This window comes from Oenanthe melanoleuca, chromosome 3 (genome assembly GCF_029582105.1).
Source record: "Oenanthe melanoleuca isolate GR-GAL-2019-014 chromosome 3, OMel1.0, whole genome shotgun sequence".
NCBI lineage: Eukaryota > Metazoa > Chordata > Aves > Passeriformes > Muscicapidae > Oenanthe > Oenanthe melanoleuca.
Window position 1 is genome coordinate 23,625,190 of NC_079336.1, and position 19,844 is coordinate 23,645,033.

General features: G+C 39.7%; 1 protein-coding gene across 5 annotated transcripts in view; it reads right to left on the reverse strand.

The window, feature by feature from the left end:
• LOC130251804 (dystonin-like) overlaps positions 1-19,844 on the reverse strand; it is a 285,947-nt gene that overhangs the window by 230,600 nt on the left and 35,503 nt on the right. For 3 of the 5 annotated variants that reach the window (XM_056488733.1, XM_056488732.1, XM_056488731.1), the window contains exon 1: positions 19,084-19,229. The exons of the other annotated variants lie outside the window; for them this stretch is intronic. In XM_056488733.1, the coding sequence (XP_056344708.1) occupies positions 19,084-19,174 (91 nt within the window). In that variant the 5' untranslated portion in view covers positions 19,175-19,229. Of the gene's footprint in view, positions 1-19,083; positions 19,230-19,844 lie in introns of those variants that run through there. 5 annotated transcript variants of the gene reach the window in all.

The window sequence follows — 19,844 nt, forward strand, 5'->3', positions numbered from 1 at the left end:
TGCTGCATCTTTACATTACTCAAATGCTGCTGACAATTCCATCTAATTTTGTGGTCCAGTTTCCTTGAAAAGAAGGAGTATAAAAATTTTCCCAAAGTCAGTATATCAGCCAGCAGCATCCTGAGCTGGAGAATCAGATGTTTCTGAAACTGTCTGAATTCAAATGCTTTGGCCCAAAACTTGGGTGCCATCATAGTACACGTTTTTTGATGTACTGATACAGAATATGCTCTTTGGTCACCTTTTTTTTCCCTTTCCTCTACCAGCAGAGTTATCTGAAGCTGAAATTAGTGTTAGCTCTAATTATCAGCCTGTGCATTAAAATCTTTTCTTCTAGGAGGCTGGTGCTTACTATTCAACTCATCTAATCTGTCAGAGGGTACAATGCAAATGACTGCAACTCATTAGCTGCTAACCCACCATCTTCATATCACAGTGAAAACAATGGCTGGGAAGTAATCCAATTTCACTCTGCATCTCATGTATTCAGTGGCTGTTCTCCCTGAGCTAGGCTAATTTGCCAAAAAGTAATGAGAGCAATTTAAGTTTTCAGGAGAGATAAAACTGGGGAACAATGTATAACCCAATAAAGGACAAATTAAATATGGCCAAAGGAGTGAGTCTGAACATAAAGTTAGGTGTCCAGGGCAAAGAGAATCAGGGTATCCTACAGCTTAACTAGGCACATATGTTACAAAGCACTAAACCATATGCCTGTTGCAAAGCAATGGCACCAAACAAAAGTAAAATTATTTGAGAAGGGAAACAAGGGAAACGTGCATAAAACATTATGCATATCTAAAATAAGAAAAATAAATGTCATCAACCAGGCCAGATGTATACACCTCACAGTTCAAGCTACACTAAACACACACAAAACCAACCACTGTGGTACAGGGAGAAAATGCTTCTATCAACATATAAGGTGTATACAAATAAATAAATAAATAAATAAATGTAATCATGAGAAGATCCCTTTAATATATATATTTTTTTTCCCCAGCTATAGTTAGTGACAACACATACTCCTCTCCATGCAGTTCCAAACAACTTATGTGACATTTGGCCACATCAGAAAACCACACCAAAAGCTGGAGCATCTCACCAGGAAAGTGGTGACTGTGGCCCTGTAGAGAGTGAGACCTGTATTTCAGGGGTGTCCATGCTCCCTAGCATGGAACCCAAGGCACATTCCCACATCACTTTGGAAAGGTCACAGTCCCTGAGGCTTGGTGGCTGAAAACATTTATGGGCTACCATGGCTTTCCAACAGCCTGTCAAAATTCCATTGATGATGGGCAGTCACCTGCATGTCACATCCCATGTGTCTGCACAGCAGAGAGTGACTGGCAGCTCCTGAGGACCAGTGACAAGCTAGGAGATTTATTACTTTATCACCTGGTTTGGGTTTTTTTCAGTTGCCAAATATGATTGGTCTTTTTTTTCAAACTATAAATGTTGTTTTCATATTTCAGATTTTTTTTTCCTATGAAGCAAAAGAAAAAATCTCTTTTTTTATTAACTTATCTATTGAATATATGGATTTCATATGGCCACTACATTTTTTAAAATGACAATTTAATGCTGCACAGCCATAGCACAGGTACACAAGGACAATTAAGAGCTCTCTGAAGGACTTCTGAAGAAGCCTTGAACCAGTTTTTTTGCTTTAAGGAGATAAACTATCTTTAGGGAAAAAAGTCTATTATTCTCAACTTTGAGAAAATGAAATTAATGCCTTCAATATGAACAAGGATTTAAAAATCATCTTCCATACAAATTGATTATACTTTTAGAAGAAGTCTTACTACTTTTGGAAGAGGTAAGTCTTACCTAAGAGAACTAAGAGAACTATATTTCACATTACATGAACTCTTACTTGGAGCAAACACATGAGGACTAACCCACTCCATCAACAAAACCAAGAAAATTACTTGTGCATTTTTCACAGTCAATTTTTCCAAAGGCTACAGGACAGAACATAACAGCAGCATACAATTCATAACAATTTCACAATCTCCAAAATTTTTACTACAAGTCTGCAAATACTGATCATTTGTAAATCTTCAGCTTTTAACTCTGCTGTAGATTGTTCATTATTCCCTTTTCACCTCTAAACCAGTAGCCACATTTTCACTGCACTTAAGCTAACTCCAGCATGATTTTGACATATTTCCAAGTTCAAGTAACTTTTCTACTGCCAAAAATAAAAAAATCTTATTAAAAATACATAAAATTTAGTGCATACTCCTTGCCCATTGAGCCTAAGAAGAAAGCAAGCATCTTCGGTTAACCTACACTTCATAAGCTTTACTAGTTTCTCTTGACCACTTAAGCATTGCTTGAAACATGCAGTGATACCACTAAATCTTGAATTCACACAATTTTTTTGTTTCAATCCTTCCTGAAATGCCTTTGGCATAAGCTTGTTTATCCTATGCACTAAAATACTCCCTTGTAAAATATCCATTCTAAACACAAACTGAATTCATAACTGCACAGCCACAACTTATAAAGAGGTCAGGAAAAGCATTGAAACCTCTTGTTCAAGCAGATGGCATACTTTCTCAAACAAATAAAAATCATACCAAATTAAATATTTCTTATTAACTTGGAAATTTTCCCCTTAGCTTGATATCCAGAATAAAAAGCCTTTGCTCTAAATCTGCACATACAATTTTTCCAATCTTACCACTATGAATACTCCTTAAAATAGGACATCAGAATTTAGATAGCTTAATTAATGTGACTAAAAGGCAACTTACTATAGCCTAGTAATTATAAAAAAGTAAAGCTGCAAAAATTTTTAGGACACTTTTCAGACTAGATCCATACTAGCAAATTAAACACCCGCCAGGTGTTCATGGGGAGCAGAAGTGAATCCTTCCATCCTAGTAAGTTTTTGATGGAGATATCTCCAGCTTGCTTTCAGCCCATGCCAGCTGCCCACCTCCCAGACAATTCTCAGGCACAGCTCAGGGTGAGCTTGGGTCATCCACCATTCCCAACAGAGCTTGGCTGTAGCCCAATAGGGGGCAAAAGAATTTCAGAGCATGAATGAAGGCTCCTCTATGGCAGTAGGCATCAGTGTCACAGAATTGCCCTAATCATGCTAATTTACTGGCATTGATGTAACTGTAAAACAAGTTTTGCCTCAACTTTTTATTCCAGTTTTCAAAGTATTGCAGTGACTGTCCTGAACTCCTTACCTTTAATCCTTCAAATATCAATCATGCTGACTGCTGCATTCTGGAATAGGAAATGCCTTCCCAAGACAAGTGGGGGACTGTGAGGCCAGGCAACAAAGGGACACAGAGCATATCAGATATATCACAGTTACTCTGAGGCAAATGTCAGATGTGCCTAGAAGCACAGTGCTTGCTGAAAGAAGAGTTAGTTACATCCCATTTCACCAGTGAGCATGAGCAGGCACATGAGGCAGCTCATACAGATGGGCTCATGCACTGTAATCTCATTTTATCTTCGTCTGGAGCAACTTGTGCTTTTGCAACACCATCCAGCAATTACAGTCCTTTCAGATGCAGACAGGCAGTATTAAACCCGTGATGCTTGTGAGGCTGGGCATTTCTGAGTGGCAGAACCCATCATGTGCCCTGGTCTCACTGGATTGCTGTGTACAAAACTCTCATGCCCTATTGCAAGTGAGTCTGCAGCTCCCTCTGCACACAACTGGCCAACACCATCCTCTCCACAACAGACATGGAAGAGCCATTTCAGCTGCCTTGGGCAAGCAGCAGCTGAAACACTCTTCTCTTGAACTGAGCATCTGACCCACAGCTCAGCCCAAAATGCTGCTTGCATTGATTGCTTGGCTATTCAGAGTTTACACTACCTTGCTGCTGCTCTTACTCCCCTTCACATCTATCCTGGAAATCAGAAGATGCAGCAACTGGTCTCCTGGAGTGAGCCCTGATGTTCAGCTGGAGGAAAAGGTTACTAGACAGCTGGTATCTTGGCAGGATTAACTAGGTTATGAACTTTAAGATCATCTGTGAAGACACAGCTGTGCCTTCCTAGCTTCCACATACCAAAACAAACAGAGGAGGCAATAGCCAGTAAAAGAAATCAGAATCTTGTAAACATTAGACCTGCATGTATTTCTACTGTACTAAATGTGGTTCTAAAAAGGGAGGTTTTAGACAAAAATTCATCATTCAGAAATGAACCACAGAAATTTCATGGTGCTGGTGAAATGCTGTTGCTTAGAGACTCAGGTAGAAATTTGTCACTGAAGAGCTACCAAAAATAGCTCAAGTGATATTTCATTTGGCATGAGGTCATGAAGGCAACATTCATGCAAGGGAAGATTCATAAATTTCAAAATCACGGGATCCCAAGCTGACCTTGCAGCAATGGGCTTTTTGATGGTTTTAGTATCATGACAACAAGATGCAGAAAAAGTATCAGTGGCAAGCTGAAGTGTAATTTAAAACAGAAATGTTGCTTGTAATGAAACAAATTGTCAAGGACTGTCAGTAATAAAGTCTACAAGAGACTGTACAAGAATCACTTCCATACTTCAACACATACTTCCTTCTCATCTATCAGATGATACCCTCCTCTAAACTAAAACATCCTGGGCTCTACACAGCATTTCCCATCCAGACCATGCCAAGGAATTATATTGGCAGCCACAGGGACAGAATAAACACATCTCTTGTCCACTTGAACAGCTCGCACTTTCCTTCCCAAGCAACACAATACTGCAAAGAAATCTCTGCAAAGATACCTTGTTTAAGGAATACGTAACAATATTAGCCATAATCACTCTACAGTGAGAGAAATAAAACATTGTGTCAGGCAGGGAGGGTAGGAGTGATGTAGCATGTGCAAATAGATTCAGGAGCAAGGAGCTTATTAGCCCTGCTGAAGGAAAGTCACTGCTGAAGTGACAGCCACTGCTGCAGAGTCATCAGCCCTTAGAGCTCTCATAAGGCTCCTGGGCACACCTCAAAACCCCTGGGGATCTGGATCAGCTGCTGTCCCCAGGCTGGCTCTGCTCAGAGGTCACAGGTCTGGGCCCTGGGGGCAGTGTGTCCCCCAGCCTTATCACACTGGGCACCCTGTCCCTTGGAGAACAGCCCCTGCTCACCAGCTTCCTCAGAGTTTCCATTTTCTTAGCCATACAACACCATAGAAGGTGCTATGGAAAGGGAAATCTCAGTTATCTTCCAAATCTTCACTGTTGTGTTCATAAATACTGCTTGGGCTGCCTGCCATAGTTTCATTCTGCTGGAATTGTATGGAGTTTCCTATCACAGATCACTGTGTGGATGCTCTCTTCTCAACACAGTGCACATTATCAGTGCTTTCAATGAAGACAGTTACATCCTCAAAAGGCAGTATCATAACTCTCTTGATATTCTTCTTGTTGACATCTCTACATTTTATAGGGGTTGTTACTGTGGAATAAATTAGTACAACATCTTCGGCTCTGGTTCTTTGAGAAAGTGTTACCATACTGTAGAGTACAGCTCAGTATTTCATCCTATCCTTTTAATTTTTTATGGATATAAATAAAAATAAACAAAAAGCAACCTTAGAGGCAAAGACCAGAACCTACACTTTTCTTACTTGCATCTGGAACTTTCTTTCCTTTCAGCCTTTTCACTCCTACATGTTCACCCAGTAAATCAGTTTTAAAAGAAAAAACTGTCATTCTGGTTGCAGATAATCAAAACTCTTCCTGCTCAGAGAGGCCTAAAATTACACCTAACTCTCAAACACTCAAACACTGGTATTCTTATGCAAATTCACACAGAAGGAGCATTCAGTTTTGGATTAGGTTTCCCTGGTTAGTAAACCACAGAAAACATTCAGGCAGTTTTCTATCTGACCTTTGGCATATGGTGAATGCTAGGCAGAGGACAAGAGCATCACTTCTGGGAATGCAGTATTTCTGAGAAGACACAGATATACCAACGCTCCTCATAAATTCAGATACTGAAAGATGGCAGTGGTGGAAAGCAGCTAACCTGGACCACTGAAACATCCTGACTGAGGCAGGATTTAGGACTGGAATTTGTCCTTTGTCTTCTATACAGTTTTGTTACATATGCCCCTACTGCTAGACATCACTGAGTTTGCTTTAAGGCTTTAGTACCTTCTCATTTCCTGGCTGCATCAGACAAAGGAGCTTTCTGTACACTGGGTGGCCTGAGGGGTGGGCATTAAATCAGCATAACACACTCCAGAGCATTTCTTACAAGAATCACAGTATTTTTCAAACATAATGTTTCCAACTAGCAATACTTATGCATAAAATGTGAGCCTATCCTAAGGGAGTTCTTCTCATCTCCTCAGTCTTGATAAAGTCACTTTTTAGAATCTTTTAAGTTGTGCAATGAATTTGTTCTATGGCTAGTCCTTCTACATCACTGGGTTGCTAGGTTAAAGTAATTAAGAACTGCTAATGCTAATAATAAAAGCCATTATGTTCAAGCACACATTTGATCTTCCTGTCAAGTCATCACACAATGGCAGCACATTAGACAGGATGGGATATTACACAGCCTGCCAGGAGGGCCCACAGGTGGAACCCAGCAGTGCCAGGCTGTGGGGAGCTGGAGCCCAGCCCTGCTGTGGAATCTCTGGAGGGTCATTCCCAGGGAGCTGACACAGAGTTCCAGACTGTGGGATACTGGGGGAGCCCAATAGGGTGGGCTGGGACATTCAAGCCCATTACCAAAACCAACACTAACAGCAGCTGTGATACCAATTTAAACATAAAAATAGCTTTACCCTGATGTCAAAAGCCCAGCATGTGAGATAAAATGCTCCACTTGCAGATAAAACTGTTGTCATACTAAAAATACCAGCAGCAACTGACACATGAAAATTCCTGTTTACAAACTCACAGGAAGAGCCAGATCATGAAAGACCCCACCCTTCACAGAGCAGCCCACAGTGTCCATCAGGAAACCTTCAGCATGGGCAAGACAATTGAGAGAAGAGGCAGATATAAATATGTAGTTACTGAAGTTAATAAAAATGCCATTCGTGCCTTCCAAATCAGAAAAAAATAATACTCTAATTTTAAAAGGTTAAATCTTGAAATCATGATTCAGTCTTTGTTTTGATCAGTTGTTCCAAGATATAATTTAACAAGACAGTTATCTACAAGATTACAGAATGTACTCTCAGTATTTTGGACAAGACTGAGGATGACTAGCATTTAACAGTGAGAATTTCACTCCATATGTCCTTTTGTTCTAGTTTCAGATAAATTTTAGATCAATATGTAACTACCAAACAGTGAAAAACCTTAATGCAGTTAAGATTTCAAATGTCAAGAATTATGTTGGATTTCAAAAAGGCCAGTATCTTTAAATTATCTATATTAAAAATAACCAAGATTTACATTTATAAAACAGAGTAAAGCATAACAGGTAGGTCACATAGAAAGAGGAGAAGCCGAAACCAAAGCTGCATTGAACAAATACATATCTTAACAGGATAAAATGAGAAAACATTAGGTTCTACTATGGGAAATTTTACAAAACACATGTGCCCCTATTTTCTAAAATTTTCCCATCTGTTAGATGGACCACAAACATTGTTAGACAATGGAGGGAAGTTATAAAGTAATTTTCAGAAAGGAAAGAGATTGCAATGTTGACTCCTTTTCACATGGATGCTAGGGAGTAAAATTTACTCTGGTACCAGAGGGCTATTGGACTAAATGACCAGTGCCATCAAATAAACAGGCACATGCTACAGGAAAACTTTCTGGCATGGCAAAATTCTTGGACACATAGAAGCCCTAACCAAACAATGGTGGGAAAAACCAGGATAAAAATAAAAAAAAAAAAAAAAAAAAAAAGGAGACTTTTAAAGAAAGAAGAATGGTGATACAAAATCAGACAATAGCACACATGTTCACAGATTATCAGAATCAGGGAGATGGTGAGCACAGACAAGGCTCTGCAAAGGCTAAGTATCTGAATGAATTCTTTAATGAGAAAGGACCTAGGCTTTAAGACAAAAATGTGTTTTTCCTTTCCTCACAGCCTCCTTTACAGAAAAATTACCATGTTTCATCACAAGATGTCTCAAAGAATAAATTATTTAGACAGGAAACCTAAACACATCCACCTACAAGCAGCATACATGGCCATCTACTACCAACTAACTACAAATTCACAATGGACTTAAGGTACCAGAGAAAGAGGGAAAAAAAAAAAAAAAAAAAACTGTTTACAAAACCTGCACTAAAATAGATCACTGTTATCCAGATAATTTTTAAGAAATAAATGAAAAAGCTTGAGAGATTACTGGTGCAGCTCTGATCAGTTCCATGAAGAGTAACTGGAAAGCACAAATTAAAACATGAAACCAAACCTAAAGTACTGGGATCAATATTGGTAATGGAAAATTGTGAAGTAATGAAATGTAGCATAATGTAATGTTCTGTAATGGAATGGAAAAGAGCTTCAAAAATCACTGAGATCAAACTTAAAACTAGCACTGCCAGGTCCACCACTAAACCATGTCCCCAAGTGCCACATCCACACGTGTTTTGAATTCCTTGAATCCCTTGAGAGATGGTGACTCCACCACCTCACTGGGCAGCCTGTTCCCATAATTTCTGTCACTATAAACCAAATTCCTCTATAATAGTTTGATTTCCTCTGAGTTAAAAACAAAAACAACTATGTGTATGGCCATATATATATATATTCGTGTGTGTGTGTACATGTAAATACAAGGAAATTTGACTCATATTTATGAAAGCTAACTAAAACCAACAATGATATAAGGCACAATCTTTTTGTAGCCTGAAAAATTACTCATAGAATTATAAAGTCTTCCAACATGAGAAAATGTTGTGGTTTTCCAAAAGTCAACAATGCATTCTACATTTACTAAAGAGCTGGAGAAGGCAGCAAACAAAAACATTCAGTCTTGTCTGATGATACCAACGTGTCCAGATTGGGAGAACTCCAAAATGTTAAGACTCACTAACTGAAACTAGGATGATTATTAGAAATGGCAAGATAGGAAATATTATATAAATTAAAAAAAAAAAAAAAAGAAAAAAGAAAGAAAAAAGAAAGACATTAAAAACAGTAGGTAAGCACCTCTGAACTATAATACCAAAACCACCAACAGAAAACTGCTAACTGCATACAGATCAATAAATCTTATACTAGGTATTCAAGAACTATCTAAAAGAAAAAAAAAAAATCAAAGGGAATTTTTTAAATTCATATCAAAGACATACTGCACAAAACAGTAATGTGACAAAAGTACTACATTCAATCACATTCACATCACAAAGTACGTCAATAGCAGGAGCACTGAAGAACAGCCATTAAATGCTTTAGTACCATGGCATGGAAAGAACTTAGAGAAACAGATTTTAAATCTTGAAATATAGAAGCAACAACACTTTAACAGACAAAAATTATTAAAATAAAAAATGTTATGACTCCCTTTTGCTTATTGCTACACTGGCAAAATCAAACTGCAAGCAGTTTCATGTAGCATCTAGGCCATTGGTCAACACTAACTGCTAGTCACTGAGACAAATACTGTGATAATCTGTTTATTTACTGAGAAGAAAAAAGCAAATAAACCAATTTAAAATTATTTATTAGCCAAGCCATTAAGCCAACACATGGAAAATAAATCTTTGGCGTTCCAAATGCACTTAAGATACAGAAAACATCTTGGTGTATTTCATAATTAACCTGGTTGCACACAGCAGGGCGGGTGCATTTGCTTTCACTGGCAGTGCACAACCAGACTAACTCTGACCCTGAGCAGCAATGCACACACATCCAGGTGCAAGTCAGAGTAGTGAAGCCAGGAGCAAAAGAAACAGTCATTTCAGAAGTGATCATGCTATTTGTCCCCTTGGTGTGTTCCCTCTCTCCGCAGTTTCCCTGACAGGGAATTGAATTTTGATAGCCTTGAGTTTCTCTCACAATAGGACACCAGCACATCAGTGCACCACCTGATACTCAAGTTCCAGCCAGGCTTGATCCTGACTCTAGGAACTCAAGTTCACAGCAGGAGCCAGCACATGGCCACATAGCCTGAGAAATCTCATTCAACACACAGTTCTTACATTTCATTGTGATAAGGAAAAGCTCAAAGATGTCTCTACAGCTTCAGGGAGAGAGCTTCAGTTCAGGGAGAGAAGATCACACTGCTTCCTAGGACTGGAGCCAGGGCTCCAGAGGGCTCCCTGTGCCCATGGCAGCCAGAAGGGGAATGGAATACAGGACTTCTCTATTTCCACCATGAGAGCAAGGGACCAGCCTGAGGAGGAAGGACAATTCAACTCCACAAGAAACACCTCAGAGGAAATCCATCTTCTGCCTGCACGTTGTGGGTGCAGGCCACAAGGAATCCAGCCTACAGCTAAAATTTAACTTACAAGTGAGGAAGAAAGAGGAGCCAAGAGTAGAGTAACAGAATCACACTGGGTCTTCCAGATGTTATGAATAAGTCTTTTTTAAAAAAGCAAAAACTTCCCCCAACTGTCAATGAAGAAATATTGCCAAAAAAAGCCAAATGATCAAAGATCAGGAGTAGACCCAAAATGTATTAGATGAGGAAATACAAAGAGAAAAAAATCAGTATCCAGCATAAATTAAAAGATCCGCAAACAATTTAGTCATACACCCAGATCTCCAACAGATGATTCACAGTGCTGCCACTGAAATGGCTACAAAAATCTAGGCGCCAAATTGAAAGTACATGTCAAGCTATTTAATCAAATCCTTACATTTCGTATTAAATTGCAAATTATTGCAGAGACACACAAGCTCTCAAAGTGTAAACTTGATTCTTTAAATTCTCCTGAGTATTATATAGTTCCCAAAGCAAAGAAAGGCTGCAGTATGACAGCCAAAATATCAAGGCATAAACATGTATTGTTTCTAGGACACTAATATAATCTTTATAAATTAGATTATAACTGTTTGATGCTGCTCAGTCCTACCACACACCCACTTTAAACAGCATGTTGGATGGCTGGACTCCATCGAATCCAAGATGTGAAGGAAATGTATATCCATGAGAAAGCAAAAATAAATGTAAAATTTAAGTAGACACATACAAGGTCTACAAGAACCAATGTGATTTCACTTAATACAATTTGCAACAGCAGAAAATTACAATTTGGGTGGATATTTAAAGCAGTAGGATGGATCTGGCCTCACAAGAAGTATATGGACATCCTTAACGAGGGCTCTATTTTAAAATATTGAAACAAAAATACAATGCAAAAGTATCCTGTTGAGCATGGTAAAATTATAAGGTAATTTCATCAAGGGACCTAATCAACTTTGGCTTTCTTCCTGTGGCTCATCTGTGTCTGTTCTTCTCTGCTTTAAAGAGATACTGAGCCAAAGGCTGCTCTAACTCCAGTATAAACTGGAGGTAGACAAATATATCCAGCAAAGCAAAATGAAAACCTACACAAAAGCAACAGATGTTTCTCAGCAATTCATAAAAATTAAGAGGGTAGAAGGCACTAAGACTAACAAGTCTGACTACAAAGAAAATTTCAGTATGTTTGAAATGTATGTTCTTTTTAATTCAGAAACAACTTTCTTTCTAAAAATTATAGTTAATTTTTCTCCAGAGAAGACTTCACATTTAAAGCATTTCAAAAACTGAATTTTAGATGCAGAACTCATCTGTGATACATGGTATAAGGAAATGGTTTCCAACATCAGATTATGATTGCAATAATGAATCTACAGACACAGGAGAAAAACTTCCAAGGCACAAACAGCAGGGAAGAGCCTAATTGCTATTAAAGGTTATTGGGACCTGCAATCACACTGCTATCAGTTCTTTTGAAAATAACCTACTCTGAAACCATAACTACCTTAGCAATAATACCTTCTTCCCAGAAGTTATTTACACAGCAGACAAGTGCTCTAGTAATTTCCTAATTCCTAGGATGCAATGTAAACCCTTTATCTCAAAATTAAAAATTTATCTAAAGGCAAAGTAATTTAAATCATTAAATATTTATAAACATCAATAGCTAAGTTCCTGACTCCCATGGAAATTAACTGAAGTTTTGTTTTAATAAAAACCACAGCACTGAAAGTGCCATTTCTCTTTCAAAAAAGCTCTTTTGCTTGAATAGTTCAGGATGTTTTATCATTAATATTATTGCAAAATGCCTGTTGAAATGATTACACTTATTTTCTAATGCTGCTTCTACTGTGCCTAGGAGACCTGTCACATGAGGAGCACACAGAGGGTAATCTGATCAGGCAGAAAAAAGTCTATGAGAAGACTTTGACAGGATATCCATTTCAGTACCCAGCAAGAGACTTTCTGGAACTTCTCTGCTCACCCATAGTCTCATCTGCAAAATGCCCAAAACATGCCCCTGAAAGCTGCATACAGAGTCAGACTTTTAACCATTTTGTGAACTAAAATATGCACACATCTCTCTAATCCCAGTACAGAAGAGCTCTACTAATTTTAGATCCACGTGGTGCCAAGTGTCATAGCTGTCAGATAGCTGGATACCTGAACCACTGGCCAAACTAATTTAGTTTTCCAACACAATTAGGTTATGAACCCTACTTAACTGCTGATTTGTATTTATATGCATTGCACAACACATCATTAAATACTGTAATTTCACATGTTAACTATGAAACTGAACAATGAAGATATGTTTAAAAGCAAACCAAGTTCAAAAGGGCCATGTGGCTATAATCAAGAGCAGATTTTGGCCTGTGCCACTGGAAAGCCCATCAGAGACCTAATCCTCCTTGTCTTACAGAAATAGTTACACTAATTGTGTGATTGCGAGGTGCAGAATTTAACTCTCCATACATTTGCTCAGAACCTTCATCCTTTCACAGATTTATTGGCAGCTATTATCATCTTGTACAAAATCCAAGGAATCAATAGGCTAACAGTGCACAGCAAAATTATGTACTCACCAGGTAAAATAAAAATTAAATCTGGAACCACGCTGACTTGCTTTTAATGCAGCTACAGCCAAGTTGGAATACCCTACAGGAGGCCTGATTTTAGGAGGAATATGCCTTATCAAAGGATCAGCTATTACTTGGGCCCCAGCCTTGGGAAGAGTCTTGCCTTTTCCAAAGTTTCCAAAGCCAGTCTTTCCCCACAAAAGCACCGAGTCTGCCTACACAGATCAGCTTGTAAGGTCTGGCTATTAACATGCCCTTCAGGATTTGACCAGCACACTGAAGTGTCTTTGTAAGCATTGTTTCACCTGTTTGAAAGCTGGGCTGACTGGAAGCATTCAGTACATGAATATTTTCACCCACTGCAGAAAAACAAGGCTTTGTTAAATTAAACGGCTTTAATGATGTTTTACAGGAAACATTTCAGGCATGCAGCAATAAGCTGCATTCATATTTGACATTTACAAAATGTTATTATTTTAAGCCTGAACTTATAAAATACTTGCACTTAAATTCAAGCATATGAATAAGCCCATTTTTATTTTACAAAGCAGTTACATCCAAGTACACTTGAAATGGTGGAATGAATTCTTCAAATCAGGCATGTTTTAAATAGTGTAAAGGAAAAATAATAAAGCATAACCTAGTTTTCAAGCAAAATACCACTAGAAATTAACCAAATCGATTGAAGAAAACAATTACTAACACCTCCACCAAAAATATAGACTGAGACAAAACAAACCTTTTAACTCAATAGTGACTGAAGTGTATTTTCTTTTTTTCCTCCCCTCATACTTCACCACCTCTTGGTTTTCACCCTAAAAAAGAATTATGGAATATCCCTATGAGCTGTATTTAAAAGATGTTGCTGACTCAATTGGAATTGGGAAGTAGCAGAGAAACAATGAAGCAGACCTTTGATATCTGGTCCAATTCACATAGCAAAAATATTTGAATCAATGGCCAAATTCAGTCTGCCTTATTCAACCAAACAGGTACCTATCAAAATCATGGAGAAGCAGCCACAGTTTATGTATACCATGAAACTGAGCTTCAGAAAATGCTGCCCAAATCTCAAGGCCTTCACAAAAACAAAACCCACTGCCTGCCCAACACTCAGGTTATTGTTATTTTACTCCAAGACCTCTTCACTTAAGCTCAAGTAAACACCTCATAGAAGTCAAATCAGCAAGATCTGATTCATATTTAAGATGAATGTACTCAAGGAAATATCCCATCTCCAAGTCCTTTAAAAGTCAGAACTTCTGCATTAAATAAGGAAGAATGTTGAAACAGAGTAAAACTTCAGGTTTCACATTTTAGGTGGCCCAAGGTGTCCATTAATTTTTCCAACTTCAGACAGCCTAAAAGCTATTATGTTTCCATCCCTAATTGAAGACATTTTCTGTTGGCTACAATTCCTCTTTCCAGGAGGGTAACTTGCAGTAGGAAACGTGGTAGGAACATGGGAAACAACAGGGCTGTCTTGCTGAAGATTGGTACAGTGGCAAAGAAAGGATTAGGTGACATGCAGCTGGATAATCCACATGTACCCACTAGTCAGCCAAAAAAACTTTCCCATTTGAAAAAAAGCTTTTAAAAAAAGTGATCAAGCCCAAGGCTAGATACTACCAGCTCCTGAAAAGAGGTCAAAGAAAACCATCCGTAGTAGAAACTACCTAATCAATTAGTCACTTCAGGATTGCCTTCTGCATTCCAAATCAGAACCCTGAAGCAGAAGATCCAATTAGTTCACAGCTGAGAGCCCATAAGAGCACGTTTTTCTGCTGACTGAAAATTCAGGTCCCCAACTTCAAAGCATAAATAAGGAAATTCAGAAATTTGCATATTCCAGAGCCAGGAGCATCTATCATGGCCCCTACCATCTTTGCACTATGAAGTAATCTCTAAAGAAGAATATCCCTGGACTAAATCTGATACCCAACATATTTAGGAGCCTCCAAATTCCTAAAATGCAGCAGCAATTCATTTTCAGATGTATAAAAACCATCCTGTGCAAATGCTCCCTTCTTGAAGTCAGCTCAAAGGAGCTGGACAACAAGCATCTATTGTTTCTGTCTTAATTCAAAACCTGTACCCAATGTCAGAACAGCTTTACTTGACACCACCCTCAATCAATCATTAGAACAAATTACATTGTCTCTGAACCCTACACAGGCAACAGAATGCATCAGATGACCTGCTAGCTCTCGTCCATCTCCAGTGTCTTTGTTTCCAGAATACAGAACCAGAGCTGTTTGCTGTGCTTCAGCTGAATGTGTACTATCACAGATCCCTTTAAAGCAGGAGAGCAATGCCAACAGTGAAACAGAATGTACCACAGTTTAACAGCCTAGCCTGAGTTTTGCTGTCCCCAGATCCAGACTTACCCCTCCTTCCTACAGACACAAGGGCTAAGCAGCAAGTCCAAAGTACCCAAGGGAAGCACTAATCAGACACCCACTCCAAACAAAATATTCGTGTGACACCTTTCCTGGCATTAGCAACAACTGAGAGAAGTACCTGAACTGCAGGACTGTATTTTTCATGGGCAGTCATGTCAAGCTGAATTTTCTAATAGGTCTGTTTCCTACAGATGTAGATATTTAAATCTACAGCATTAAAAGTTCTGCACAGCCCATATAACCCTATATATTTTAAACTTTAGGAGTTACATAGTTACAGAATGTTGTTGAATAACTATCATTTATTCAACACTCAAGTCCATTAATTAGCTCTTTTCCAGATACTGCAATCACACTGCCATTAACAGATGTACCCATATCAAAAATGATGTCAAAATGGAGACAACCTAGTTACATAATCATTCAAAATCTTTCAGAAAAGGGTTATTGCAAGTGCTATTCAAATAAAATTTACTACCTGAACCGAAGAATACATTTAAAAACGACCATTTCAGAGGGATGATATATTTATACATAAAGTTCAGTTTCAGTAAAACTTCAGATTCTCAGTTTATTACTTCAGATTTATAGCAGAGGAAATCTAATCAATGTACTGCATTTATAGCTTAAAATAATAATCTTCAGATATTTAATCCTCAAATAATAATGGCACTGAACAAAGTATTCTTATGCCATATGACAGAGATGGCACTGAATGTTTTAAAAATGAAACACATATGAAATACTATTGGACATTTTCTTATTTAGCAAAAAGGCTACAGCTAACAATTTTATTACATTTTGTTCCCAGTCAACCTTGAGCTAACTTACAGAGTACCAAGAATAATTCTTGAAGTTATTTACAACCTCCCAGAGAACTCAAACACAGTTTTTGAGAAAAAGCTGAACCTTTAGTTATATTAACAAATATCTGTATAATTTCTCATATTACTATTCAGTCACAAACAAGATGTGAAATATGTAAAATATTTCAGATAAACTATACTAGATATTTCATTGCCACTCTCATAATAAAGGATTTCCCTTTGAATTCTTAAAAGTGCTACCAACAAAGAAGCATTTTCTTCCCCTGAGTAAGTAGCTGGATTCAACCTGATTTCTAAAACATCTGAGATAATGTGACTTTTTTTTCTTCCATTAAAATGCTTTAGAAATACTGTGAGATAAGTATCAATGAAGAAAAAAAAATTGACAGCCAGCAATTGAGCTGACCAGGGATCAGAAAACAGCACTCTCTTCTCCCATAGCAAACAGCACTTCTGTGGTATGTCAGATTTAGCAAACAGTTGCCTAATTATTTACTGTCACAGCCAGAGACATGATCAGCAGACAGAATTTGGAGACACACAAATATCCTGCTTTCAACTTTTAAAGCAACAAGATACTTGGTATTGCAATGATCTTCAAGATTTGCAGCCTACTTTGGCAACAGAAACAGAGGAAAAGTAAAATTTCACTTTTCTACATTTAAAAGGGGCAGCTTTTATCTTCCTAAACCAAATGGCCTGATCATCCTAATGATGCAGCATCACACGATCCCAAGCCTTCCAAGACAGGCAATGAATTTTGTACAGCTGACTCTGCTAGTTACAGTACTCAACAGCTGGGACATAGATAATTTGGCACCCTGATAACGGCCTAGATTAGTATGAAGCATTCTGCAGACTGTAAAAAGGAAAAAAAAAATAGAACAACTATCAGCATTAAAATTAGAGATTGAAGCTCATCTTATAAAGCCACATAGTTCACATTTGATAAAGAAATTAACTAAAGGAGGTGTTTACAAAACTGAGAAATTCAGAGAAATGGCACTCCCTCTTCAAAGGCTATATTGTAGCAATTCTTTTCTGATTAGATCAGCTCCCAAAGCAAGTCATCAGAACAACAATCACTGTAGTGAAGTCATACTACTGGGACTCAAATGAGAAATCATGACTGGCTTGAAAACACATTTTACAAAGTAATGGGTTTTCCAGGTTTCCAATACATCTTAATTAAAACAAGTCCAAACCTTTACCTTTGCTCCAAATGGCTGAATAAAGTCTACCTTGAGCAGCAAAACACAGCACACCAATATATAAAATACGACACTTAAAACTAAGACAACAGACATTGGATCCTTCCAAATAATTTCAGGATTTGGGGGTCACTGAAAATAGTATATGAATGGACTCTGTTAACCCCACAATAACATATGTTCAAGTACTTTCAGAAAGTGCTTTATTTCTTACAGATATGCAAATTAGTTTTCTGAGTTTATTTAATTGAAATTCTATTGTTCCCCAACATATAAAACCCAAACCTTTCAGTCCCTTTCCTGATAAAACTCCCATTGAAATAGGGGAAATTTGGCCTAATCTCTTTCCCAGATTTTTAAGCAAGTAATTGGTATGAGAAGGAGCCTTTTTAAACCTAATTCTAGCAGGAAATAAAAGGTGATCCAAAGCAGAAGAACAAGCTTACTCAGTGTTTATTTACAAAGTAAACAGTCTACTAGCTCCAAAATTTTGCAAAAATCAGATCAGCTGCATATAAATTGAAGACTTTAAAAAAGGAGAGAATGGAATAAAGATGCACTTTTGAAGATGATGGCAATCATCAAATGGTAATCAATTCCCAACTAAAATGCACTAATGTGTTTCAGTACAGAAACGATGCACATGCTCCACTGCTGCATTGACACAATGGGCAACAGACACAAAGGAGTCATTAGTCAATACTGCTAATGACACACGAATTTGCAAGTGACACCAGTATAAAGTACACTCACACCCAACAAGTTCTCATAGTCAAAATAACCATCTGTTGAGGGCTTATTTTTCAAAATACTGCTACTAACAACACAGAATAAACAAAATCAATTATCAGTATCTTCAAATCAAGCTGTCCTAAACTATGCCACTCCCATTCCCATCAGTGGAAACCATTTAACAGAAATCCTCAGGACTGATTGAAGACATACAGCTGAAAAACTTCAGATATGAAATCTAACATCTTATTCCCTAACATTATAAAAGGATTCAGCTCTGCAAATGTCAGCATATGCTGTGACATGCTGTAAAAACTATTTCAGGGATGAAGGTTCAGTGTGAACAGTTAACCCCATCCCTTTCACACTTGGATTAAAATCAGAGCTGTAACACTTTTGATAAGCTTCTTCAGATTTAGTACTAGCAAATGTGCTGAAAAACAGCAATGAATCATGCAAACCATCCCTTCCATCTCGATGAGCTTAAGAAATCAGTGCAATTTACATTTCTAGGAAGAGTAATTTAGCTGAATGCATCTTCATCGTGATAAAGACCTTTTTCCTTATCTTTCTGTATTCGATGAAAAAACACAGATGCTACACGAACTAAGCCAATTCTTTGCCCTAAACCAAAAAACCAACCAACCAAACAAATAAATAAATAAATAGGTAAAAATAAACCAAACATTTAAATACGAATGCACATAGCGACAAATCTCTGCACCAACACTGCACTCGAAAAAGCGACTTTTAGGCGCACGAGAGCGCCTGTCACCCACCGATGAGGTGACACAGTATTTATATCTGTCGCACAAGCCGCCCACGTCCGTTCCCCCCGGACCGACCCTCTCAGGGACGCGGGGCCACCAACCTCCCCCACCTGGCCACCAGCGCCTCCCGGGTCCGCAGCCGCCACACCCGGCGGGCGAGCGGCGGGGCGGGCGTGGCGGCGCGGGGAGCGCTGCCCTACCTTTGTATCTCTCTAGGACATCCTCGTAGGCTTGCAGGTACTCCTGCTCCTCGGCGTAGAAATAGGCGCCGGGGGAGAGGTAGCCAGCCATGGCCGGCAGCTAGCCCAGCCCAGCCCTGCCCGGCTGTGCGGCTCGGGCGCCGGCAGCCTCGGGGGTGGCACAAGAAAAGCCCCGGCAGCAGCCGGCGGGGGGCGGCGCTGCCTGCCCGGCCAGGAACCGCCCCCGCGGCCGCTCGGGTTTCGGTGGCCGCCCCTCGGAGCGCGGAGGGGCGGCACCAGCCCGGCGGCCGCCGCCTCCCGCCGCAGACCCGGCTCCAGCCCACGGCCGAGGCACCGCCTGCGGGCGGCGAGCTCCACCGCCGCCTGCCGCCGCCCCCGCTCCGCCCGCAGCGCTGCCGGGGCCGGGGGGACGCTGCCCCCGCGGGAGGGTCCCCAGGCCGGCACCGGCCGGGCCGAGCTCCGCATCCCGCGGAGGGGCGGGGTGAGGCGGGCGCGGCCCCGCCGCAGGTGTCACGGCAGCGGTACATCCCCCCCCGCTGTCCCCGGCCCCGACCCCGCTCCGCTGCGGTCCCTGCTGCGCTGCCCCCAGCCCGCGGTGCCCGTCCTGCCCACCCTGCCCGCGGGGGCAGCGGCCGGGCCGGCGCCGCAATCCCCGCGCTTGCGGCCGCATCCTGCGGCTGGAGGGAGCCCGGCCCCGCAGCGCTGCTCCCGCTAATAGCGCCGCTAGGATGGGTTACCCTGGGAAATGGTGTCCCGGGAGG